The 27,746-nt window shown below is 43.7% G+C and overlaps 1 protein-coding gene across 3 annotated transcripts; it reads left to right on the forward strand.

Annotated features, from left to right (window-relative positions):
• Nucleotides 1-336: 336 nt before the first annotated feature.
• On the forward strand, nucleotides 337-27,625 carry LOC106580168 (mitogen-activated protein kinase 4). Of its 3 annotated transcripts, XM_014160925.2 has the most exons (7): nucleotides 337-1,036; nucleotides 5,291-5,752; nucleotides 5,977-6,565; nucleotides 20,634-20,778; nucleotides 21,720-21,881; nucleotides 22,109-22,322; nucleotides 24,458-27,625. In XM_014160925.2, the coding sequence occupies exons 3-7, from the start codon at nucleotides 6,023-6,025 to the stop codon at nucleotides 25,386-25,388; spliced, it is 1,995 nt and encodes a 664-aa protein (XP_014016400.1). In that variant the 5' UTR covers nucleotides 337-1,036; nucleotides 5,291-5,752; nucleotides 5,977-6,022; the 3' UTR covers nucleotides 25,389-27,625. The 3 variants fall into 3 exon arrangements, with proteins under 3 accessions (XP_014016400.1, XP_014016403.1, XP_014016402.2); XM_014160928.2 differs by lacking the exon at nucleotides 22,109-22,322 and having other exon boundaries at nucleotides 5,291-6,565; nucleotides 24,458-24,798; XM_014160927.2 differs by lacking the exons at nucleotides 337-1,036; nucleotides 5,291-5,752; nucleotides 5,977-6,565 and adding an exon at nucleotides 14,749-15,767.
• Nucleotides 27,626-27,746: the final 121 nt, after the last annotated feature.

The following is a 27,746-nucleotide window of genomic DNA, read 5'->3' on the forward strand; positions in this document are numbered from 1 at the left end:
CTTTCTAGGGAGTTTTTCCTAGCCACCGTGCTTCTACACCTGCATTGCTTGCTGTTTGGGGTTCTAGGCTGGGTTTCGCTACAGCACTTTGAGATATCAGCTGATGTAAGAAGGACTATATAAATACATTTGAATTGATTTGACAAAAGATATAGGTGACAGGCGCACTGGCTTAAGTGTGTCAAGAACTGCAACGCTGCTGGTTTTTCATGCTCAACAGTTTCCCATGTAAACTGTGGTAAGCGTTGGAGTCAACATGGGCCAGCATCCCTGTAGAATGCTTTCAACACTTTGTAGAGTCCATGCCCCAACGTATTGAGGCTGTTCTGAGAGCAAAAGGGGGTGCAACTCAATATTAGGAAAGTTAATCAGTTACATTCTGGACTTGTGTTCCTTCCTGGTATAACTGAATGGTTGACTGAAGGGCTGTGGTCTAAGTGAGATCATATGAGAATCATGAGTGACACTTCTATTCTTGGTGGAATTGGTTTTGGATTAAGGATACACATAGCCATTGCATTGCGTGCAAACATAGACCATTTCATAATTATATTTTGTTAGATATAGCTAGGCTATATCAGAGAATAGTTTTTTTTTCTTCTGCTAGGGCTATGGGATGGCGGGCGCTTCAGCAGGTGTCAGAGACATTGATTGACAGCTGCGAACGTGACGTCATATCGGGGGGCGCCGTGGTGGAGTTTGTGTTTTAGAAGAGGTTACAACGCTCGGTGTGGGAAGTACCGAAAGAAAGAGAGCACCACTCAATAATTCATAGTGCAGCCTTCACCAGCCTGTGCGCAGACTACCGGAGCAGATTAAAAAAAATGGTTGTATCCTATTCCTAAATAAATACTTTTGTGCAATTAGCGGATACCTACGGTAACCACAATCTTGGTCACAGTCCCGCTGACTGATTCCATACTTTATTTTTGACAGTCAAATAGACTAGGATAATTGGCGAAAACATCCACAGATGTTTTTTTTCCTCCCACCTCTTGCGACAGGCTGCGATGTTCATCCTAGCATATGCTATATGGTGAGTGCTCTCTTGCTTGTGCATTTTGTAGTTTTCAATGGATGGGCCGATAGATAAAGATAACGCTACGCTCGCTGAGCAAAAGGCTGGCTACTGGCCCATGTCCATCAGAGGTTTTCACGTCCCAAGAAATTCGGGAATGACACTTTTACTGCATCTTTTCCTTTTTTTTTTACCTTTTCGAGGTTTTGAATGTTTCTTGTTGCGATAAGGGCGTTACAATGTAGCCACCACCACACACAATGATGCAGCCCGATGCATTGTGCTACAGTAGCCTAGCCTATAACCAACAACAAAAAAACACTACATGACCAAAAGTATGTGGACACCTGCTCGTCGAACATCTCATTCCAAAATGGGCATTGATTGACAGTTGGTCCCCCCCATTTGCTGCCAACAGCTTCCACTCTTCTGGGAAGGCTTTCAACTAAATGTTGGATCATTGCTGCGGAGACTTGCTTCCGTTCAGCCACAAGCGCATTAGTGAGGTCGGGCACTGATGTTGGGCCTGGCTCGCAGTCGGTTCCAATTCATCCCAAAGGTGTTCGATGGAGTTGAGGTCATTTCTGTATGGACCTGGCGTTGTGCACGGGGGCGTTGTCCAGGGGCGAAAATCTGATATCCACTTTGGAGGGGACAATTACATGAAATTTTCTCAAGAACAATTCCTGAGGGGGACACCAAAAGTAGTGCTGTAACACATAGCCTACATTGTAATATGGTAAATGTATATTGAGGAACCAAAGAAATAAGCTGTTTGCCGTACTCCTAACTACCGGTACCCAAAACTACACAACTAATCACAACAGCAATACCATTGCCTTTAACAAATCTTAGTTCAGTCACCAGTTTAAGTTGAGAGTGGGGGTATCCATGGCATTTTCCAATTATGTTCCTATTTTACAAGTCAAAAAAATTGAGAACCTTTCATAATGTTGCCAAACAAAGACTCAACAAACTTACCTGAGACTCCCTGTCTCTGCCAGTCTGTCCCTGCATATCTGTCCCCAACTCTGCTGTCTGTGTGCCATCTGTTGCCTGCTCTGCCTAATGACATCATTGTGAAACATTTCCATTAGAATTTAATTTCTTTCTTATGAACATTTTATCAACTAGTCTTTGAGATATTAGGCTACTAGGGTTCTTACTATGCGTTTTGGTGTATTGAAAAATACTCTGATGTCCGTCTTTTATTTTTCTGCCATTTTTCTACCTGGCTGGCTGGCTGGCTACACACACACAGTGTGTAGGTTATTTACAGTAGGAGATGGGCTTCTATCATCTTCAATCATTCTATATGGGCTTCGATCTAAAAGGTAGCTAGCAAATGTGAAACGGATTAAAATGACAAGAGTTGACAGCTGTATGACTTTACCATTTACACAACATATGCTGCAACCTTTTGTAATTTTAATAGTTTGTTTCATATTGGCTGGCTTCCAACAATAGCTGAATTTGCAAAGCTAGCAAGCACCAATTCAGTTTCAGTGGTGTTTGCTATAATCTTTGCTACCCGGGTTAAATAAAGGTGAAATAAAATAAATAAATAAAAGTTCCCTTGCGACAATTTAGCTTTTGCAACGAGACCATTAAATATATTTAAGACAATGGTAGAAGAGAGTGTAGTTCTGTTCAGTTTGGACTTCAGTTTATTGCTAACCTTATCACAGGGACTTTGAAGCACTAACTTACATCATCTGCATGCTGATTCCATCTTTGATGACGCCACATAAATGGAATAGGTACTAGCTAGCTTAATAGTTAATATTTGCGCGCTAGCTCTGCATATTCAGCTAGTGTGTGTGTGCGCGATTGACTGGATGAACCTCACGGCAGTTACGTAGCAAGCTAAGGAACTGGCAGTGGATCAAACCATTGTGAGGCAAAGGGCGGGGGGGTCGCAATCTTTTGAAACTTAAAAACACGCTATTAAGTGTCTATAATCAGCACAATTGCTTTCATTGCGTATTATTAATATTACTTAAATTACATAGTTATGTTTCAGTGATATATTGGGGGGGACAAATCATATTTTTCCCAGGATGGGGGGGGTCGTGTCCCCCCCATCCCCCCGGGATTTCCGCCCCTGGCGTTGTCATGCTGAAACAGTAAAGGGGCTTCCCCAAACTGTTGCCATAAAGTTGGAAGCACAGAATCGTCTAGAATGAACTAAGGGGCTTAGCCCGAACCATGAAAAACAGCCCCAGACCATTATTCCTCCTCCATCAAACTTTACAGTTGGCGCTATGCATTGGGGCAGGTAGCGTTCTCCTGGCATCCGCCAAACCCAGATTTGTCCGTCGGACTGCCAGATGGTGAAGCGTGATTCATCACTCCAGAGAAGGTGTTTCCACTGCTCCAGAGTCCAATGGCGGCGAGCTTTACACCACTCCAATTGCGCATGGTGATCTTAGGCTTGTGTGCAGCTGCTCAGCCATGGAAACATATTTCATGAAGCTCCCGACAAACAGTTCTTATGCTGATGTTGCTTCCAGAGGGAAGTTTGGAACTCGGTAGTGAGTGTTGCAACCGAGGACAGACTTTTTTTTTTACATGCTTCAGCGCTCGATGGTCCCATTCTGTGAGCTTGTGTGGCCTACCACTTCGCAGCTGAGCCGTTGATGCTCCTAGATGTTTCCACTTCACAATAACAGCACTTACAGTTGACCGGTGCAGCTCTAGCATAGCAGAAATTTGACAAACTGACTTGTTGGTAAGGTGGCATCCTATGACGGTGCCACGTTGAAAGTCACTGAGCTCTTCAGTAAAGCCATTCTACAGCCAATGTTTGTCTATGGAGATTGCGTGGCTGTATGCTTGATTTTTATACACCTGTCAGCAACGGGTGTGGCTGAAATAGCTGAATCCACTAATTTGAAGGGGTGTCCACATACTTTTGTGTGTATATATAGTGTATATTTTTAATGACTGTAATATTAGCCTATAAAATGGCCATAATAAATAACATATAGAATAACAACAGGTAACTGAAATTGATCCCATATTTTCTGTCATAGGCCTAGTGTTTCTTTGGCATATATTACAACTTCTATTACTTGTGGATCTACAGGCTAGACTGGTTAATAAACATACAAATCAGTGGAGGCTGCTGAGGGGAGGACGACTAATGATAATGGATGTAACGGAGATAATGGAATGGCATCAAACGATGTGTTTGATACCGTTCCACTGATTCCGCTCCAGCCATTACCACAAGCCCATCCTCTCCAATTAAGGTGCCACCAAACTCCTGTGATACAAATACCTTAATCAACTATGTAATAAGCCTATAGACTTTATGCCTGTGTTACAAAAGGCAAAAAATGGGAAAGAAAATGGACCGCAAGAAGCCCAAACAGATATAATATTTGACTTAAATGTAATAATTTCAAATCTTGCTTACATTTGTATAGAATCATATCTCTATGTTTGGGAATATTTTGTAACAGATTTCCAAATGTTTAATAACTTGGAGCTGTTTTTCCAGTATTTTATGTCAACATTTTTACAAATATTATGTTTTGCTCAGAAAACTTGAGGGGGCCAAATAAAATCACCCGCAGGCCAAATTCGGCCCATTGGCTGCCAGTTGGGGTACCCTGCTCTATACCTTTGAAATAGATCCAGTGTCAATAGGCCTATCTTTGTTTCCATTGAGGGAAAAGCCTATTTTAAAATAGAACAAGAGCATTGTATTTTCTACTGATGGGCTATGGCATAAAATCGTTTTCTTGAGCACATTTGTCAGGTTTGAACTGAGTAGGTCTATATACAAAAATATACAAATGGAGCACATTCATTTTATAAATGATCTGGGCTTCAGATGTCAATGAATTTAATAGGCCAAACATGATCTGTTATTGAGTTGTGATATTTGTACCCCAGTAATTGCCTACTACCCCTTGTTATAATTATATAATATATCTAACCATTAAGTAATTTCAATGTTAAAAATAATAATTAGAATGTGGTGATGTCTAGATTTGTTCTTCCACTAGACTATGCTATGCAGTAGATGGGCTCTGACATCCCATATAAACATCAGGTAGGCCTATACATAAGCTATGCTATCTGTTCCTTGCATCTATTATATTAGGTAGGGATAACATGACACCAAGTAGGAGTTCTGTGTGAATGAGAGGCAAAGAAGTGAATTGTGCGTTATCACCAGGCAGTCTACATTAAAATGCGGCACATAGGATATCATCTTTGTTTTTCATGCATAACTTGCTTTATCTCCCCCCTCTGTTGCAGAAGCAGCAGGTGGTAATGGTGGCAAACAGCAGTATCCAGAGTCCAGAGGGAGGCAGGGCCATGCTACAGCTCTAGCCACAGGCTGAGGGATTCCATGGACACTCATTAACTCAATGCCACAAAACCGGGATTGAGTGGGAAGTTTGGGAATATCGGCCAGGGGTGGTTGGAATGGGCAAGTTACTAATTGACTGATAGACTGCTATGGAAGGAGCGGGATCCACTACAATCTCTGTGAATGTAACTCTCGGCTCATTTCCCCAGGGGGAGTTGAGCTGGGATCGCTCAGCTAGGATTAGAGACCAGTACCGAGTGTCTGCCTCTGCCATCCCATGCTTCTATCTGTAGCAGGCACAGTTGGGGCGTTGCTATGGCAACACGTGCCCTGCACCGGGGTGTAGAGTCTCATCACTTGCTCTACTATCTCTGATATCTGAGGAAGATGGAACAAGCTTGACTACTGTACACGTTGTTATATTCACTTTGTTCAAGAGTGATACACTTGAAATTCTATGGAGCTTATTGCAGGAAAAGCAATTCAATCCATGCATGTTGATCTATGCTATTATAAAACACATTTCTATTTGAAATAATGACCATTTTACAGATGGGATTATTTTTCTTATGTGTATGTATGACTCCAGTTCCTTTTATTTGCTTTGTCAAATCATGTACCATCCTTTCAGATTTTTTTACCTCGTCATGCAATAACTGGTGGAGGTCACCTGAGCCATGGCCAAACAGGACTCCCCACTGTTCCTCCACGGCTTTGACCTGGGGGACGTCTTCATAGACCCCCGGCCCCTGGGCAGCGGGACCACTGGTCTGGTTCTGTCCGCTGTGGACAAGCGCAGCGGCCAACGGGTGGCTGTGAAGAAGCTGGTGATGCGTGACGTGGTCAGCGTGAAGCACGCCCTGCGGGAGGTCAAGATCACGCGGCGCCTGCAGCACGAGAACGTGGTGCGCGTGCACGAGGTGTTGGGCCCCCACGGCCGCCCGCTTCATCGCGACCCAGCCCAGCTGAGCGCCCTGTACATCGTCCAGGAGTGCATGGAGATGGACCTAGCTCACCTGCTGGAGCAGGGGCCACTTCCTAGCGGGCACACCACTCTGCTCTTCTACCAGCTCCTTCGAGGCCTCAAGTTCATCCACTCAGCCAACGTGCTGCACCGCGACCTCAAACCAGCGAACATCTTCCTCAACACAGACCAGTTACTGCTCAAGATCGGCGACTTTGGCCTGGCCAGAATCGTTGACCCACACTACTCCCATAAGGTGAGACTATAGTTAAAGTGGGCTGCAGTTAGAAGGGAACAGCTAGCTCGGGGTCAGTATTCATAAAGCCTCAGAGTAGGAGTTTTGGTCTAGGATCAGGTCCCAGCTGTCCATGTTGTATTCATTATCTGAAATGCAAAATGTATCCTAGATCAGCACTCTAAGACGCTTCATGAATTAGGGCCCAGGAGTTTTTCCTAACCATGTGACCTGACCAGAAAAAGCTAGGGAAAAACATGTAAGGCAGAGACATAAAAAAACACAATTGTACTGCATTTCCAAACGATACAGCGTTCTACCCATATTAAGATGCCTCGTTGTGCACGTTTCTGTGTGGTCGTGGTGCGTGTATGAATATATCCTAGCACCAAGTCACATGCATCAACTCTGTTGCCTTGTGTAGACTTTAATGATTCTCTGCCTTGCATAAATGGAAATGACTGCATTATCATCCGTCTATAGCTAGTGCTAGAGATGCGCTTTCATAACGTAACCCGATTTTAAGTTACCCAGTAATCAAATAGAATGATTTCCCTGTCTGTTTTTTGGGGATAAGCTTCTGGGAGATTCATGTGACAATGTACTGATCTATTGTACTGCTTTATTATTGTGGTGGAACACTGTAACACTAGTAGCCCAGCGAGGGCCCAGTGGAAGGGAAGCTTTGTCCTCGCCGGGCCCAGACCCAGTGATCTGATCTCGGGGCAGCACGGTGTAGACAGGGGAAAGAGATGGCTCAGGCTGTGAGCAGGATTGTAGCCAAAATAACAATGGGCAGTGCTGTGCTCTGCGTGAAGTCGAGCAGAAAAAAGCATCTATGCTGCTCTTATGCAGTGGATTGTGCATAGTTGGGCTGAGACAGGCCAGCTATAGAGCAGTCAGTGTATCAACTACACATCTGGCCTGGCCTCGCTTACCCATTATCAGAGTATGGGTGAAATGTGTTAGTTGCAACAGCTGATTAGGACATCAAACCCTTACGCCTTTGTCAGGATAAAAATCAGGTTGTATGGATGCTAGAGTGAAAAGAAGGAATAACCTGGGACTATTCCTATTAGGAAGCAGGAAAATAACCTTTTATGTCTCCTCTGAATCAACACAGGCCTGTCAGAGGAGTTCAGAGTAGCTATGTGAATAGACGTTGTTCGGACATAAGGGAACGAGGGGAGGCTGAATGGAACAGGAAGAGCAAGGTTGTGTTCCAAATGGCACCCTAATACCTACATAATGCTCTTTGGATCCTGGTCCAAAGTAATGCACTGTATAGGGAATGGGGTGTCATTTGGGACACAACCTTGTTCTCCCTGTTTCATTCAGCCTGCCCTCGTTCCATCATGTTCGAACAACGTCTATTCACATACAGTGCATTTGGAAAGTATTTAGACCCTTTGCTTTGAGACTCAAAATTGAGCTCAGGTGCATCCTGTTTCCATTGATCATCCTTGAGATGTTTCTACAACTTGGTTGGAGTCCACCTGTGGTAAATTCAATTGATTGGACATGATTTGGAAAGGCACACACCTGTCTATACAGTGCCTTGCGAAAGTATTCACCCCCCTTGGCATTTTTCCTATTTTGTTGCCTTACAACCTGGAATTAAAATATATTTTGGGGGGTTTGTACCATTTCATTTACACAACATGCCTACCACTTTGAAGATGCTAAATATTTTTTATTGTGAAGCAAACAATAAATAAGACAAAGTCAATACTTTGTAGAGCCACCTTTTGTAGCAATTACAGTTCTTGGGATATGTCTCTATAAGCTTGGCACATCTAGCCACTGGGATTTTTGCCCATTCTTCAAGGCAAAACTGCTCCAGCTCCTTCAAGTTGGATGGGTTCCTGCTGGTGTACAGCAATCTTTAAGTCATACCACAGATTCTCAATTGGATTGAGGTCTGGGCTTTTTAAATGTTTCCCCTTAAACCACTCGAGTGTTGCTTTAGCAGTATGCTTAGGGTCATTGTTCTGCTGGAAGGTGAACCTCTGTCCCAGTCTCAAATCTCTGGAAGACTGAAACAGGTTTCCCTCAAGAATTAGCGCCATCCATCATTCCTTCAATTCTGACCAGTTTCCCAGTCCCTGACGATGAAAAACATCCCCACAGCATGATGCTGCCACCACCATGCTTCACTGTGGGGATGAAGTTCTCGGGGTGATGAGAGGTGTTGGGTTTGCGGCAAGCAAAGCGTTTTCCTTGATGGCCAAAAGCTCAATTTTAGTCTCATCTGATCAGAGTACCTTCTTCCATATGTTTGGGGAGTCTCCCACATGCTTTTTGGTGAACACCAAACGTGTTTGCTTATTTCTTTCTTTAACCTCTCTAGGGAAGGAAACAAAATCGTCCCACCCTATTCAACAGCCAGTGAAAAATCAGAGCGCCAGATTTAAAACCACAAAATGTCATAATTCAAAGTTCTCAAACATAGGACTATTTTACACCATTTTATAGATACACTTCTCCTGAATCAAACCACGTTGTCCGATTTCCAAAAGGCTTTACAGCGAAAGCAAAACATTAGATTATGTTAGGAGAGTACATCGACACAATAATCACACAGCCATTTTCTAAGCAACTAGCATGCATCACAAATACACAAAACACAGCTAAATGAAGCACTAACCTTTGACGATCTTCATCAGATGACTCTCCTAGGACATTATGTTATACAATACATGCATTTTTTTTGTTCGATAAAGTTCATATTTATATATAAAAACAGCATTTTACATTGCAGCGTGACGTTCAGAAAATATTTTGCCTCCAATACTGCCGGTGAATCGGCACCACAATTTACAAAAATACTTGTCAAAAACATTGATAAAATATTAAACTGTCATTCAAAGAATTATAGATTAACATCTCCTGAATGCAACCGCATTGCCAGATTTCAAAATAGCTTTACTGGGAAATCACACTTTTCAATAATCTTGAGTACTGAGCTCAGAAAAAAACACTAGGCGATTCAGATAGCCGCCATGTTGGAGTCATCTAAATTAATAAATAGTATTAGAAATATTCACTTACCTTTGATGATCTTCATCAGAAGGTACTTCCAGGGATCCCAGGTACTCAAAATGTTGTTTTGTTTGATAAAATCCATAATTTATGTCCAAATAACTCCATGTTGTTTGCGCGTTCAGTAAGGTACTCCAAATGTAGGGCGCGCGAGGGAAATGACACGGCAAAGTTTAAAAAATTGTATTTACGTTCGTTCAAACGTTGTAAAACATCAATCTTTAGGGCCTATAGAACGTGAAGATTCAGTAATATTTCAACCGGACGGTTCCTGTGTCTTGAAAAAGGTTTTGGAACAGAGCTAACACTCTAATGAACGCGCACCAATGAAGTAATGTCATTCCTTGGGTTACCAACTTCCCAGCCTTCCAGTCGGGTCTCTGTTCATCGTAGACACCTCAAACAAGGTTCTAAAGACTGTTGACATCTAGTGGAAGCCTTAGGAAGTGCAAAATGAATCCTTAGTCACTGTGTGTTCGATTGGCAAGACTTGAAAGGACTACAAGCACCAGAATTCTCACTTCCTGCTTAGATTTTTCTCAGTTTTTTGCCTGCCATATGAGTTCTGTTATACTCAGACATCATTCAAATAGTTTTAGAAACTTCAGAGTGTTTTCTAACCAAATCTACTAATAATATGCATATTCCAGTTCCTGGGCTCGAGTAGTAGGCCGTTTAATTTGGGTATGTTTTTCATCCGGCCGTGAAAATACTGCTCCCTACCCTAGTGAAGTTAAGCAATGGCTTTTTCTGGCCACTCTTCCATAAAGCCCAGCACTGGAGTGTACAGCTTAAAGTGGTCCTATGGACAGATACTCCAATATCCGCTGTGGAGCTTTGCAGCTCCTTCAGGGTTATCTTTGGTCTCTTTGTTGCCTCTCTGATTAATGCCCTCCTTGCCTGGTCTGTGAGTTTTGGTGGGCGGCCCTCTCTTGGCAGGTTTGTTGTGGTGCCATATTCTTTCAATTTTTTAATAATGGATTTAATGGTGCTCCGTGGGATGTTCAAAGTTTCAGATATTTTTTTATAACCCAACCCTGATCTGTACATCTCCACAACTTTGTCCCTGACCGGTTTGGAGAGCTCCTTGGTCTTCATGGTGCCGCTTGCTTGGTGGTACCCCTTGCTTAGTGGTGTTGCAGACTCTGGGGCTTTTCAGAACAGGTGCATATATACTAAGATCATGTGACAGATCATGTGACACTTAGATTGCGCACAGGTGGACTTTATTTAACTAATTATGTGACTTCTGAAGGTAATTGGTTGCAGCAGATCTTATTTAGGGGCTTCATAGCAAAGGGGGTGAATGCATATGCATGCACCACTTTTCAGTCTAATATCTTTTTAATTTTTTGAAACAATAAAAAAAATCATATCACTTCATTAATTTGGACTATTTTCTGTATGTCCAGTACATGATATCCAAATAAAAATCAATTTAAATTGCAGGTTGTAATGCAACAAAATAGGGAAAATACCAAGGGGGGTGAATACAATTGCAAGGCACTGTATGAGGTCCCACAGTTGACAGTGCATGTCAGAGCAAAAACCAAGCCGTGAGGTCGAAGGAATTGTCCATAGAGCTCCGAGACAGGATTGTGTCGAGGCACAGGTTTGGGGAAGGGTACAAAAACATTTCTGCAGCATTGAAGGTCCCCCAAAACACAGTGGCCTCAATCATTCTTAAATGGAAGCAGTTTGGAATCACCAAGACTCTTCCTAGAGCTGGCAGCCTGCCCAAAATAAGTAATTGGGGGAGAAGGGCCTTGGTCAGGGAGGTGACCAAGAACACAATTGGCACTCTGACAGAGCTCCAGAATTCCTCTGTGAAGATGAGAGAACCTACCAGAAGGACAACCATCTCTGCAGCACTCCACCAATCAGGCCTTTATGATAGAGTAGCCAGACAGATGCCACTCCTCAGTAAAAGGCACATGACAGTCCACTTGGAATTTGCCAAAAGGCACAATGACTCTGAGACCATGAAAAACAAGATTCTCTGGTCTGATGAAACCAAGATTGAACTCTTTGGCCTGAATGCCAAGAATCACGTCTGGAGGAAACCTGACACCATCCCTATGGTGAAGCATGGTGGTGGTGGTAGCATCATGCTGTGGGGATGTTTTTCAGCGGCAGGGACTGAGAGACTAGTCAGGATCGAGGGAAAGATGAACGGAGCAAAGTAAAGAGATCCTTGATTACAACCTGCTCCACAGCACTCAGGACCTCAGGCGAAGGTTTACCTTCCAACAGGACAAGAACCCTAAGCACACAGCCAAGACAACGCAGGAGTGGCTTCGGGACAAGTCTCTGAATGTCCCTGAGTTGCCCAGCCAGAGCCCGGACTTGAACCCGATCTAACATCTCTGGAGAGACCTGAAAATGGCTGTGCAGCGACGCTCCCCATCCAACCTGACAGAGCTTGACTGGCTCTGAGGACTGAGGAGTAGCGACAGTGCATTCAGAAAGTAATGACCCCTTGACTTTTTCACCATTTTGTTACGTTACAGCGTTATTCTAAAATGTTTTTAAAATATTAAAACTCCCCAAATACAGGTGTGCCAAGCTTGTAGCGTCATACACAAGAATATTCTAGGCTGTAATCGCTGCCAAAGGTGCTTCAACAAAGTACTGAGTAAATGGTCTGAATCTTTAGGTTAATGTGATTTCAAATTTTGCAAAGAGTTCTAAAAAGTGGTTTATTTTTGCTTCATTGTTGTGGGGTATTGTTTGTAGATTGATGATGGAAAAAAACATTTTAAAAACATTTTAGAATAACGCTGTAATGTAACAAAATGTTGAAAAGTCAAGGGGTCATTACTTTCTGAATGCACTGTCGCTACTCCTCAGTCCAGACAGCCATGTACATAATGTGTACCTAGCTACCTCTCTCTGAGTGGAACAGAATGTTCAGTACTGAACTCCTCTGACAGGCCTGTGTTGATTCAGAGGAGAGCGATACAGGGTGTGTCCTAAATGGCACCCTATTCCCTTTGTTAGGTTCTAAACAAACAGTGTAAAAATTCAAACAGATGACTAGGAAAAGCTCAAACCAAGTGTATTCCCCCACTGGGTCAAACAGCTGCAAATACAAAGACATGTTTACACAAACACATATATTTATACCCTCCTACGAGCCGGAGTCAACTCCTTGCACTTCTACACAGCCAATACATCTCTGTTGCTAGTCAGGAACTTAATTGATTCCTCTCATTGGTATAGCCTCCTGCTAGAACATTCATGGGTGTGGAAATGTATGTGTGTGACAGGACTGACTGTTCCTCCTCACTGCATCTGTCCTGACCTTGGCCCAAATTCCTCACTCCTCCCTACTCCACGGCTGTCCTACCTTATCAGTGACTGAAACCAAACTGTTGCCCTTTGCCCCCCTCCTTAGGAGCCATGAGATTTAACAATACCATGTTTTAACAGATTGTAAACTTTCTGCACTCCCCCTTCCTCACTCAGTAACTTTCCATACACCTACTTCTTATCCACCCTCCATTGACCCCAACATATACAGTTGAAGTCAGAAGTTTACATACACTTAGCTTGGAGTCATTAAAACTCGTTTTTCAACCACTCCACACATTTATTGTTAAAACTATAGTTTTGGCATGTCGGTTAGGATATCTACTTTGTGCATGACACAATTGTTTACAGACATATTAATTCACACTGTATCACAATTCCAGTGGGTCAGAAGTTTACATACACAAAGTTGACTGTGCCTTTTAAACAGCTTGGAAAATTCCAGAAAATGATGTCATGGCTTTAGAAGCTTCTGATAGGCTAATTGACATAATTTCAGTCAATTGGATGTTTACCTGTGGATATATTTCAACCCCTACCTTCAAACTCAGTGCCTCTTTGCTTGACATTATTGGAAAATAAAAAGAAATCAGCGAAGACCTCAGAAAACAATTACTGACCTCCACAAGTCCGCTTCATCATTGGGAGAAATTTCCAAGTGCCTGAAGGTACCATGTTCATCTGTACAAACAATAGTACGCAAGTTTAAAAACCATGGGACCACGCAGCCGTCACACCGCTCAGGAAGGAGACGCATTCTGTCTCCTAGAGATGAACGTACTTTGGTGCAAATCAATCCCAGCACAAGGTCCTTTGCTGTTGTTAAGATGCTGGAGGAAACGGGTACAAAAGTATCTATATCCACAGTAAAACGAGTCCTATATTGACACAACCTGAAAGGCCGCTCAGCAAGGAAGAAGCCACTGCTCCAAAACCGCCATAAAAAAGCCAGACTACGGTTTGCAACTGCTCATGAGGACAAAAATTGTACTTTTTGGAGAAATGTCCTCTGGTCTGATGAAATAAAAATAGAACTGTTTGGCCATAATGACCATCGCTATGTTTGGAAGAAAAAGGGGGAGGCTTGCAAGCCGAAGAGCACCATTCCAAACGTGAAGCACGGGGGTGGCAGCATTATGTTATGGGGGTGCTTTGCTGCAGGAGGGACTGGTGCATTTCACAAAATAGATGGCATCATGAGGTAGGAAAATTATGTGGTTATATTAAAGCAACATCTCAAGACATCAGTCAGGAAGTTAAAGCTTGGTCGCAAATGGGTCTTCCAAATAGACAATGACCCCAAGCATACTTCCAAAGTTGTGGCAAAATGGCTTAAGGACAACAAAGTCAAGGTATTGGAGTGGCCATCACAAAACCCTGACCTCAATCCTATAGAACATTTCTGGGCAGAACTGAAAAAGCGTGTGCGAGCAAGGAGGCCTAAAAACCAGACTCGGTTACACCAGCTCTGTCAGGAGGAATGGGCCAAAATTCACCCAGCTTATTGTGGGAAGCTTGTGGAATGCTACCACAAAGGTTTGACCCAAGTTAAACAATGTAAAGGCAATGCTACCAAATACTAATTGACTGTATGTAAACTTCTGACCCACTGGAAATGTGATGGAAAAAATAAAAGCTGATATAAATCATTCTCTCTACTATTATTCTGACATTTCACGTTATTATAATAAAGTGGTGATTCTTCAGTTAGTTTTCATCACATTCCCAGTGGGTCAGAAGTTTACATACACTCAATTTGTATTTGGTAGTATTGCCTTTACATTGTTAAAGACAGAGAATGTTTACCAGGATTAAATGTCAGGAAGTGTGAAAAACTGAGTTTAAAAGTATTTGGTTTATGTAAACTTCCGACTTCAACTGTACATTCATTATACATGTGAAGGAATGTAAAGGAATCAATCAGTTTTATTATGTTAACATGAATAAGTGTATTTCAAGCTAGACTTCAACACTTTTATAGTGCACTAGTGCAGCACATCTATTCCCTATAGTGCATTACTTATGACTAGAGTCTTTGTGGCTCTGGTCAAAAGTAGTGCACTATATAGGGTGTCAATTTCGCAACCGTAGCGTCTCCGGTTCTTCCTATGCCATGCTTACTGAGAGAGTGTAACTTTAATGTGTTACAGAGTTAATGTTGAAGTTAATTCATTGAGCTGTATCTAAAGATATTTTCTTTACAGTTATTTGAGAACTACATACATATTTTGTTGTATTGGTTAGTATTGAATTACGCTTTTGACTGCAAGTTCCAGAATGCCTTGCGACAGGAGAGAGCCAGTTATGTTAGGACAAGTGATTATCCTGACTTTTCGCTAGCAACTTACTTTTATTGTTTGTACAATCTAAAGTTGTTAAGTATAACGTGAACCAGTATTATTACAAAAAGAAGCTTTCGTTTCAAACCCAACGTCCTGAGTCATTACTTTGAAGATAGTTATTCTATATTTTGGTGCCGAAACCCGGGAAAAGTATGAGCTGCGACGAAGATTGTAGGGATGAAGCGGCTGAAATGGCTGAGGAGGAACGTCGGCATGAAGCAGAAAGAATGAGACGAAAGCAGGGTACCATTCGAGGTGCCACAACACGGATTTTGAATCAGATTGACGTGGAAATAACCCAGTCAAATTCGGATACCGATCACTTGAGTACATTGTTGGAATTGCTATCAGCTAAGGAGGACAGCTTGTCTGAACTTGATCGTGGAATTGAACAGTTAACGCCATTGGACGGATTGGAGGTGGAGATTGCATGCATGGAGGATTACAAAGAGCGCGTTATCATGCTGAAGAGCCGTGCACAACGAGTGATAAAGAAAAAACAGGACCTCAATCCACTACCAGCACGGGTGAGTGATGCTAACTCACAATCAGTAAGGCTACCAAAGTTGATTATTGAAAAATTCTATGGAGATGTCAGTATGTGGCAGGAGTTTTGGAGCCAGTATGAGACCGCTATTCACAACAATGATTCACTGTGTAATAAAGAGAAGTTTACCTATCTGAAAACATATCTCACTGGACCAGCTGCAAAGGCAGTAGCAGGACTGATGTTAACAGACAGTAACTATGATGACGCAATCGCTCTGCTCAAGAGCAGATTTGGAAGGAAAGATCTTGGGATTAGTGCTCACATGTCAAAGCTGCTGAATCTCACTCCTGTGAAGAAATACTCTGACCTAAATGCATTGAGGCAGCTATATGATGAATGTGAAATTCAGATTAGGAGCTTGGAATCACTGGGTGTAGTGTCAGAAACCTATGGAAGCCTACTATGCCCAATCTTACTGCAGATGATTCCAGAGGACATAGCTCTTGACTATAGTCGTCAGAGGTGAGTAGATGATGAATGGAAAGTGGCTGAGATCGCCAGTTTCCTACAGAAGGAAGTTCATGCAACCAACAGAAAGAGAGCAAACCATGGAACAAGTCATGCTCCTCCAATGAAATGAAAACAAAAAGACCCAACATGCCATCTGCTGCGGCACTGCATACAGCCAGCCAGAAGGAACAAAACTGTCTATTCTGTGACAGTGCAGACCACAAATCAGAAAACTGCCCGGACCACAATATTGCTACACGCAAAGAGAAACTAAAGAAAATGGGAAGATGCTTTGTATGTTTAGGACAGAAACACATAGCAAAATTCTGTAAAGTCAAAGATGTGTCATGTGCAACATGTGGAAGCAGACATCACATTGCTGTGTGTACCAGTAAGAGGAGTGCGGTGCAACCCCCTACTGTTTCTGCAGATGCTGCTGTTTCCTCAGTTATTCCCCATTCAGTGAAGATGAAACCAGATGGACAGAACACTGTGTTGCTACAAACGGCAAAGGCATGGGTAGAAGGCCCATCGGGCAGGAAGATAGCTCGTTGCTTACTAGATGGAGGCAGTCAGAGAAGCTTCATACATGAAAACCTTGTGAAGGGCTTGAAGCTACCAGTAATCAGACAAGAGGCACTCACTCTTCACACGTTTGGCCCCTCTGCTCCAGCAACGCCCCAACGCAACATAGTGAAAGTCATCTTGGAGAACGTCTGGGACAAACCGCAGAGAATAGAGAGAGAGGCAATTGAAACTCCACACGTGTGCACAGCTGTGATGAAGGTTCCTGGTGAACAGATTCAACATGAGCTCAATAGAAAGGTACTGCAGCTCGCGGACTTTCCAGGAGATGACAATGATCCTGAACTCTCTGTCCTGATAGGAGCAGACTACTACTGGCAGATAGTATCAGGCAGAGTGGAGCGACTGACGGAGACGCTGGTTGCTTTAGAGAGCACCTTTTGGATGGTCGGTGCAGGGACCCGTGTCCATGTCAAGTGTCGCCGAGGCAACCTGTATGTTCATCCCACTTGATGAAGACACACTAGTCTCCAAACAACTGCATGCATTCTGGAAGCTTGAGTCTCTGGGTATTATAAGCGAGAAAAAACAGAGGAAAACGAGGCTCTACAGAAGTTTGAGGAAACAACCACCTTCAAAGATGGGCGATACCACGTGGAGTTGCCATGGAAACGAGAAATGCCAGAACTCCAAGACACGGTTTGAAGGTCTGAAGAAAAGACTGAAGAAGGATGTGACGTTGTACAGCAGATACAATGAAGTAGTAGAGGACTACTTACAACAGGATATGGCAGAGGACGTGCCCAAGGACAACGCATCAAGCGCAGACAACGTAAAATACTACTTACATCACCATGCAGTACTCCGAGAAGATAAGGTGACGACAAAACTGAGAGTGGTGTTTGATGCCTCGTCCCATGAAGATGGCTGTCCATCCCTCAATGACTGTCTACTCACAGGACCGAACCTGAATCCGGATCTGCTCAGCGTTCTGATTAAGTTCAGACTACATGAGATCGCATTCATGGCAGACATCAAGAAGGCTTTCCTGCAGATATCCCTAGCAGAGACGCCGTGAGATTTCTATGGCTCACCGGCCCACCAAAGGGAGAAGATGAAGAGGAGCTGCATGTGCTGAGGATGAAAAGAGTGGTATTTGGAGCTTCCCCAAGTCCATTCTTGCTGGCAGCTACAATCAGGAAGCACCTGAAACAATATGAAACCGAACAACCAGAAGTTGTAGAGATACTGAGAGAGTCACTCTATGTAGATGACTTCATTGCAAGTTCACACAATGTTGAAGAGGCTTACCTTGTGACAACAACTGCAACGCGAATGCTGTCGATTGCAGGCATGGACCTCTGCAAGTGGATGATCAACTCTCCTGAATTGAAAATAAAATGGGAGGAGAGTATGACAACTGACCACCCGTTGACGCTAGAAACACAAGGAGTAGTGCTGAAGGTTTTAGGTTTAGTTTGGAGACCGGAAACAGATGACTTTGTGTTTGACCTCAGGCCGCTACTGAGCATTCTAAAGCAAAGGGAAAACACAAAGAGAAGTGTTCTGCTGTCCTCTGCACGTATCTTCGACCCTCTTGGTTTCCTGACCCCCTTCACCATCAGGATCAAGTGCATGTTCCAGGAGATGTGGGAGAGGGGACTCAGCTGGGACGAAGAATTACCACCTGATCTGACACGAGAATGGCAACAGTGGTGTTCAGAACTACCCCAGTTACACCAGCTCACCATACCAAGGTGGTACAGAACAGACATGCGGCCACAGAACAGCCACACCCTGAAACTACACGTGTTCTGTGATGCAAGTGAAAGGGCTTACAGTGCCGTAGCTTACTTGCAAGGTGAATCACAAGACCGGGTAACAACAAGTCTAGTCGCATCCAAGTCCAGGGTAGCCCCACTCAAGAAAATGACGCTGCCACGCCTGGAGCTCATGGGAGCTGTGACTGGAGCGAGACTAGCAAAACAACCTGATGACCACACTGAAAATGGACGAAAAACAGATCAAGATGTGGACAGACTCGATGATCGTGCTGCATTGGATTTGCAGCTCAGCTCAGAAATGGAAACAGTTTGTCGCGAACAGAGTGACGGAGATCCAGTCCTTGACCAATCCAGAGTCATGGTCACATATTGAAGGGAAAACTAATCCAGCCGACCTCCCTACAAGAGGACAAGAGGAGTCATTACTTTGAAGATAGTTATTCTATAGAGAGAGGCTGACAGGCCAATGCTCACTACAGCTGCTGGGATAGTCCTTGTTTGGTAAATGTGGAGGATGCATGATAGTGCCACCATTTGAAGAATATTTAATCCTAAATGTAAAGTTGCAAAGACCTTAGCAGCAGACACAACAACGAAAAGACGTCAGGGATTTGTCGTCAGCCTCCGACGTGGAGAGGAATTTGACAGGCTGTTTGAATTGTTCATATCGTTTCAATTGACCTGTGAGTGTGCCGCTGCGCTCGTGAAGGTAAGCATGTCAGCCTGTGACAGAGGGTTGGCAGGTTTCCTTAAGCATTACGTTTGTTTTCATTATCAGTGCCAATCTCTCCTCAATGGTGCTATACCATTTCTTTTGTTGCCAAATTTGTCATAATGACAGATGCTTTGATTTGAAGTGCTAACAACGCCTACCACCATTTCGTTACTGTCAAATATAGACATAGGATGTGTCCCAAATGGAATCGTATTCCCTATTAAGTGGACTACTTTTGACCAGGGCCTATAGTAACGGCAACAATGCACAACAATGCACCTATAATTGTAAATCTGATTTTTGGAACCATCAGTGACTGACTAAACTGTGCTTTTGGACAATAAGCAGAGATTTGACAGGTTGCTTAGTCACAGAAGAGGGGCTGCAGCAAAGGGTATAGGAGGAGGCCTAACTGAATCTCTCCGCCTGCTGAGCTAACCCTATTTAATTATTAATCACCTGGAGAGTGGGAGGAGGTGAGAGAGGAGAGAAGGATGGAGGGTGTATGTGAGAGGGAGGGAGGAGTGAAACGAAGGAGAGTTGGAGAGAGAGGGGGAGGTTGTGTGGTCCTAAGGCTGTCTCAGCTGCTTCTCATCAAACATTGAACAGTGCTCCGTTAACCATTGGCAGAGAGTGGAGGGACAGAGAGGACAGGGGATGCTTGCCTTGCACTGGGGTTGTGTAACGCAATAATCAAATTCAATTCAAGATCCTGCAGAGGTTGGTCGCAGTGGATGTTGGTCTCAGTCCAGTGGCTGTGTTTTTCATAATCTCACCGGAAAAGTCACCACAAGGATTGTAAAACATGAAAATTCTCCCTCATGGGGACATTTCCCTGGTCGCCATGAAGACGAAGGCTATTTTAGCCTTAGGGGTTAGGTTTAGGGTTAGGGGGACAATTATGGTTAGGTTTATGGTTAGGATTTTGAATGGAAATCAATTTCAAGTCCCCACAATGATAGTAAAGCAAATGATTTGTGTGGGTGTAATGGATGTTCTAAATAAAAAAAGAGGCGATAAAGTGATAAAGAGATGAAGCCGGTGTGTCATTAGGCAGAATAGTGAAAGAGGACCACTTCAAAGGAGGAAGGTGCAGTAATACATTTTCACAAATGCTTTTTCTCTGACATTCTGTTCCACCATACTTGGATATATTTCTCAACATTGTAACTGACATGAAGAAGAAAACTGTCTTCTATAGCCTACCGGTAAAGTGTGAGCGTAAAGAATTGGGGGCAGCTGTAAAAATGCCCTCAAAATATCTTAGCAAAAGAGCCATTAAAAATGTACAACGTTAGAGAACCTTCTACGTATTAATTGACTTGTTATGCTTACCCTGTGTGTGCTGTTGTCTGTGTGTGTTGGCCAGGGCTACCTGTCAGAGGGCTTGGTGACTAAATGGTACCGATCTCCACGCCTGTTGCTCTCTCCCAACAACTACACCAAGGCCATCGATATGTGGGCAGCTGGCTGCATCCTCGCAGAGATGCTAACGGGACGCATGCTCTTTGCAGGTAAGAGGTCTATTGAAGTGGAGAGGCGTGAATATGATATGAGAGATTTAATGATTCAGATAAACTGGGTAGTGCCCATTTTGTTTTTATGCTGTTGGGCAGTACAGTCTATTTGTCTGTCCAGGATCTTTTTGATGTTGTGAAGAGATGGTATACTTTGTTTACGGGGATGTATAATACAGACATTTCCATTTGCATGTCTGTTCTCTATCTGACCTGCTTAATAGTGTCAATAAGAGTAATTATTAGAAGCAAAATGATCCAGCATATGGGTGTCTCCCAAATGGCACCCTACTTCCTATGTAGTGCACACATTTTTTTTTTAACCAGGGTTAAAAGTAGTGCACTATAGGAAATCGGGTGCCAGTTGGGACAGAGCTGAGCTTTTATGCTGTCTCGCAGTGACAGTGTCATTATAGCTCCCACTGCTGTTACGATTGCACTGGCTGAAGTCGAAAGAAAAACCGCTCATTTGGAGACTTGAACAGAAACAAAACAAAAAAAAAAGCTTTTTGTGCTCACATTATATAAGCATTTTAAGACAGTTTCTTTAGGCTTTTGGTGTCATTGTTTAATATTAATTTGGTCATGTACAGATACTGAATAATTAGGTCTGGATAAAAGTATGTGGTCCATGACCTTGTCAGTAGCTCGTTAGTCATGAGGGTGTAGCTTTTCTTTTCCCACTAGCCTGCTCCAACCATCTTAATACCAGTCTTTAAAAATACTTCTACTTCTAAGTTAACCTCAATTTCAACACTAGCCTTTAACAATTTCTTAACTTCTACCACAGAAATACTTTCGGACAGTTAAACAAGGCACCTCCATTTTTCTTCATGAAAATGACCTTTTGTAGTTTTGGAATCATGATTTGATTGATATGCTTCTTTACTCCTGGTACTCTGTGTCTTCCTGCCTGATTCCTCCTGGCTGCTCTGCAGGAGCCCATGAACTGGAACAGATGCAGCTGATCCTGGACACAGTGCCTGTGTTGAGGGAAGAGGACCGCCTGGATCTTCTGCAGGTCATGCCCACTTATGTCAGCCATGGCTGGAAGGTCAAGAGGTCATTTAGGGAGCTGATCCCTGAGGTGGAGGCGGATGGTGAGCGGGATGGAGGGTAGAGAATTAGATGGAGCCTTTGTTCTCCCTTAAACGATAACTGTTTTATGCTAAAAATCACGAACACGCGTGTCTAACTGACTTGTTGCCTACTATTCCTAGAGAAAAAAAATATTTATTCCTGATGCGATATGGCATTACTTGCAGCCACGTATGCACATCATTTGAAACCATTTTCTATTCTCCGTTCACGTCTCTTTCTCCACTAGCCATTGATTTTCTGGAGCGTATCTTGACCTTTAACCCCATGGACCGGTTGACGGCAGAAGCGGCCCTGTCCCATCCCTTCCTGCAGCAGTACTCATTTCCTCAGGACGAGCCCATGTCGCCCCAGCCCTTCCGCATAGAGGACGAGCTGGATGATAGCCTAATCACGGAGCCTGGCCACAGTCACAGCCAGGCCTTTAGCTCTCACTGGGACAGGTGTGTGTCTAGCCTGGTCCCAGATCTGTTTGTGCTGTCATGTCAACTAGTGACAAGGAGATGACATGATAGCACAAACAGATCTGGGACCAGGCTAGTGTGTGTCAGCCATAGAGATACATCTAATCTCAGCAACAACAAAAAAAACTTCCCTTTTTCAGGACCCTGTCTTTCAAAGATAATTTGTAAAAATCCAAATAACTTCACAGATCTTCATTGTAAAGGGTTTTAACACTGTTTCCCATGCTTGTTCAATGAAACAAACAATTAATGAACATGCACCTGTGGAACGGTCGTTAAGACACTAACAGCTTACAGACGGTAGGCAATTAAGGTCACTTTTATGAAAACTTAGGACACTAAAGAGGCCTTTCTACTGACTCTAAAAAACACCAAAAGAAAGATGCCCAGGGTCCCCACTCATCTGTGTGAACGTGCCTTAGGCATGCTGCAAGGGAGCATGAGGACTAAATTGCAATGTCCGTACTGTGAGATGCCTAAGACAGCGCTACAGGGAGACAGGACGGACAGCTGATTGTCCTCGCAGTGGCAGACCACGTGTAACAACACCTGCACAGGATCGGTACATCTGAACATCACACCTGCGGGACAGGTACAGGATGGCAACAACAACTGCCCGAGTTACACCAGTAATGCACAATCCCTCCATCAGTGCTCAGACTGTCCGCAATAGGCTGAGAGAAGCTGGACTGAGGGCTTGTAGATATGTTGTAAACGCAACCTGCAACAATTTCAACGATTTTACTGAGTTACAGTTAATATAAGGAAATCAGTCAATTTAAATAAATTCAGTAATCTATGGATTTCACATGACTGTGAATAGAGATGTGCATCTGTTGGTCACAGATACCTTTAAAAAAATGGTTTTCTGATCCACGCCCCTGTCAGTATCTTTTGTGACCACCATTGCCTCTTGCAGTGCGACACATCTCCTTTGCAAAGAGTTGATCAGGCTGTTGATTTTGGGCTGTGGAATGTCCCACTCCTCATCGATGGCTGTGTGAAGTTGCTGGATATTAGTGGAACTACAACACGCTGTCGTACACGTCGATCCGAAGCATCCCAAACATGCTCAATGGGTGAAATGTCTGAGTATGCAGGCCGTGGAAGAACTGCTCGCCCACATGACGCCATACACGGTCTGCCATCTGCCCGGTACAGTTGAATCTGGGATTCAGCCGTGAAGATCACACTTGTCCAACATGCCAATGGGCATCGAAGGTGCGCATTTGCCGACAGAAGGCGGTTACGACACAGAACTGCAGCCAGGTCAAGACCCTGGTGAGGACGACAAGCATGCAGATGAGTTTCCCTGAGACGGTTTCTGACCATTTGTGCAGAAATTCTTCAGTTGTGCAAACCCACAGTTTCATCAGCTGTCAGGGTGGCTGGTCTCAAACGATCCCGCAGGTAAAGAAGCCGGGTGTGGAGGTCCTGGGCTGGCGTGGTTACATGTGGTCTGTGGTTGAGGCCGGTTGGACGCACTGCCAAATTCTCTAAAACGATGGAGGCGGCTCATGGTAGAGAAATGAAAATTCAATTATCTTGCAACAGCTCTGGTAGATATTCCTGTAGTCAGCATGCCAATTGCACATGTGTGAGAAAACTGCACATTTGAGAGTGGCCTTTTGTTGTCCCCAGGACAATGTGCACCTTTTAATGATCATGCTGTTTAATCCGCTTCTTGATATGCCACACCTGTCAAGTGGATGGATTATCTTGGCAAAGGAGAAATGCTCACTAACAGGGATATAAACAAAATTGTGCACAAAATGAGAGAAATAAGCTTTTTGTGCGTATGGAACATTTCTGGGATCTTTGATTTCAGCTCATGAAACATGGGACCAACACTTTACATGTTGCATTTATATTTTTGTTCAATATAAGTTGTAGTGTCTACCAGGTGATTTCAGTTTCGTATTCATTTATCTCTCATTGTGTGTGTGTGTGTGTGTGTGTGTGTGTGTGTGTGTGTGTGTGTGTGTGTGTGTGTGTGGTGACAAATTAGGAGAAAATGTAATGGGTATAAAGACAACAAACATTTTCTTCACAACAATAGATCGAAATGGCAACTTAGATGTTTCATTGACAAGCACTTTGATTCCACTGTGCAGGTATGAGACCAGCCTGTCATCAGACTTGTGCTGGCAGCAGCAGGGTGGGTGTCAGTGCTTGCCTGGGGTCTCGGAGGTGGGTGACCCAGAGGAGGAGGTCCTGAGGGATCCCAAGGCAGGCTCTAACCCCTTGTTGGAGGAGGCCCAGGTGGACCCTCGCAAGTATTCCAACAGCAGCTCTGCCGAGCGCTTCCTGGACCACTCCCACTCCTCTCTGGAGCGTGCTTGTGGGGGCGGGGCCTATACTGAGCTGGACTGTGACCGTTCCTGTGACTACAAAGTGGGCTCTCCTTCCTATCTAGATAAGATTGCGTGGAGGGAAGACAAACCGCAGCACTACTCCGAGCCCAAACTGATCCTGGACCTGTCTCACTGGAAGAGGAACAGACAGCTGCCGGTGCCTGAGCCTAGAGGGGCCAGTGTGGAGAAGCCGCCTGTGGAGGAGCCGCCTGGGGACCTGTTCCAGGAGATATCTCGGTGGGTGGAGAGCACTCAGTCTCGCCTCCACTCCCCCAGCCTGCCCCAGGAACCCCTGCCTTCACCCCTGCCTTCACCCCCACTGCCCCTCTCTCCCACTCTCCTCCCCGCCCCCCTCTTCCACTGCTGTTCGCCGGTCCTATGGCCCTCAGCTGGACTGGACGACACACTCAGCCCACCTGGCTCATCCCGCTCCCCTCCCTCTCTGTTGCCCTCTTCTCCTCCGTCAATGTCACCTCCGATTCCTTCGTCGATCCATGAGCGCTTCCAGATGCTTCCCTCCAGGGGGCAAGGGGGCCCGTTTGACCTGGATGTGTTCATCACAGCCCTGAAGCTGTGTGGTCAGAGTGAGGACCTCGGTGGAAACCCAGACGAGGCCAAACAGGCCAACATCAATGGCGTATCCAGGCTTCCAGAGCGCAGACCACCCCCACGTCAGACTCCCAACTCCTGAAAGGAGCTGGGGTCCAAGGCTAACGCAGAGAGCACTGGCAGACTGAATAGTGAACGCATGTAGAAGGGAAAAAATTAAGTTGCACATGATTTAATGGGTACAGTTGTTTTTTTTCTTTACCCATAAATCATTGGGGTGTGCGACTTTCTTTAATTTCTTTCATAAGTAAGCGTTGCCTTGACACTAACTAACCCTGCTCACTTAAACTAGTGGTGCTGCTCCTATGTTCAGAGCTGATTTACTGTATGTTACAAGAATAAGAGGAGCGTGAGGTGTGGATCAAGTTCCATTTGGTACTGTACGAACAACATAAGCTTCTGGCGGTTTCGCTACTGCATACCACCAGTAGCAAAACTTCATTTACTGCTGTCAGTGTGGTCACTGCTGTAAATGAATGTACGTTGTACAGTAGCTAACCGAAAGGCCTATGTTTCTTCAAAGCAGCGATGTGTACTCATTACAAGAATGCCTGCAAATGATCAACATTTGGTTGGAGAGAGGAACTCCCGGGTATTCCATAGCAGAATAGGTTGAAGAGAAAGCAATCAGCTATTTTTGTTTACATTTTTTGTTGAAATGACTCTTTTAAACTAAACCCTTTTGGTTGTTAAGATATCTTCCGAATGTGAGTAGCTATACAGTAGGTCTTGCTGCAGCAAATAGCTATTTAGAATTATACGAATATCTTCCATTTAGTGGGAAGTATTTCTTATAAAGAAATGGGTCTGAATGTATTTATAGATCCACGTCTTAGCATGTGAACAGTTATCTCTGGTCCAGGGAGTTGTGGAGAGTGTTTGTGGAGAAACGCTCACTAATGACCTGGACCAGAGCTAAAGAACAGATAAAGGGAGATGGCCCCTGGGAATCCTAGAATGATGTTGATACGTTTGAACGTTTTACTGTTAACAACTGTATACATTGAACTACTGTTTCTTACAGCATCTTCCAGATGCCAGTAATTGTTTGTTGACAGTTTAAGGTACAGCTTTTGTGGATTTTCTGTGTGTTATTATTTATCTGAAAAGGAGTGCTCTCACAGTAATACAGTAAGATATCTGTCTAGCTTTTGCACACCTATGTTCTCATCACAGGGAGATATAAACAGAACAGTGACAACACTGTAGTCAGCCTGTAGCTGATTATCATCACCAAGCTGACATCAGAAAGCCTTCGGAATAGTCATGCACAAGGACCAGCAGCTAAAAGGTCACACACTCATCAAGCACTCTAAACTCCATGGTAGTGTCACAAAATTATGATGATGCCCTTTTAGTGTAAGAGCAGTTTGAAAAGACCACCTGAAAGAGTTCCAAACCTCTCTGCCAATAACAGCTAGTTTCCAGTTTTCCCCTCCCCACTCCCAGATAGTCAAGCACAATTCTTGCTAAGAAGCTATCTTTGTTTATTTTTTGACCATTTTTAAATGAAAACAATCACAGTACGGTACTTAATTGTTACCCATAAATGATTTGATATTGAGATAAAAAGGTCCAATGCAGTCATGTTTAAGGTTCCATTTGGGACACAGCCCTTGTCTCCTGCTTTTACCATCGTTCCTACTAGTCAATGACAGCTAACGTTCCAAAATGGTTGGATTTCATAATGATATTATACTCTTGAGTCATGAGCAAATGATCTCATTGCACAATATCACCTGGCATTTTAAAGGGGACACAATAAGCGAGCATAGTCAATTCTGGAAATTGCAGGGTGCAAACTGTTTTCAGAGCAGTGCATTGTCATTTTAACATACAAAAAAAAGCACATTGGACAGGCACTGCCAGGGACCAGGTTCTTAAAGGCCAATTAGGCTTCATGTGCAGTGACAGATGCTATCTGGGCAAGTCCATGTTATTTTATTGGTAAAATAGGAGTCCGCAATAATATCAGAAATATCTTATTAGATCCGATGTGCTTGTTGAGACAGAATTATGTTCCTTTTAGTCTGGGAGTCGGGTTATGAATGTGCCTCAGAATAGGCCTACAGGCTTTTGCACACCCAAATAGGCCTATGTTTCCAGCTCGCTGAATGTAATAGTTTTGCATGGCTTGATCCTTGATGAAAACTATCAAATGATTTTAACTATATAAATTGTGGACCATCTTTATTTGAGGATGTCCTGGTTGTATCACATATGGTACAATCTGCAGCTTTCACAGCTGAAATCAATTTACACTATCCCTTTTGCAGTTCCTCTTTTGCTGATCAACTAAAAATAAAAGTTTCCAAAACATTTTGTGTAGGGTGTTTTTTTAAATTCCCTTTTCCTCTGACTGCTGGTATCAACATAAATCCTCTTATGTGCTTCGGCACACCTGGGGATGCAAATATTGGACTGTGACTCAAAGTCAAAC

The sequence above is a fragment of the Salmo salar genome, chromosome ssa20 (genome assembly GCF_905237065.1).
Source record: "Salmo salar chromosome ssa20, Ssal_v3.1, whole genome shotgun sequence".
In the NCBI taxonomy this organism is placed as follows: domain Eukaryota; kingdom Metazoa; phylum Chordata; class Actinopteri; order Salmoniformes; family Salmonidae; genus Salmo; species Salmo salar.

What these genes read in the sequence shown, in the direction of transcription:
- LOC106580168 (XM_014160925.2), top strand. Translation starts at nt 6,023, where the DNA reads ATGGCCAAACAGGACTCCCCACTGTTCCTCCACGGCTTTGACCTGGGG. An exon ending in GGGACGCATGCTCTTTGCAG is followed by an intron (nt 20,779 to 21,719) that starts GTAAGAGGTCTA and finishes GCTGCTCTGCAG; the next exon opens with GAGCCCATGAACTGGAACAG. An exon ending in CCCTGAGGTGGAGGCGGATG is followed by an intron (nt 21,882 to 22,108) that starts GTGAGCGGGATG and finishes TTTCTCCACTAG; the next exon opens with CCATTGATTTTCTGGAGCGT.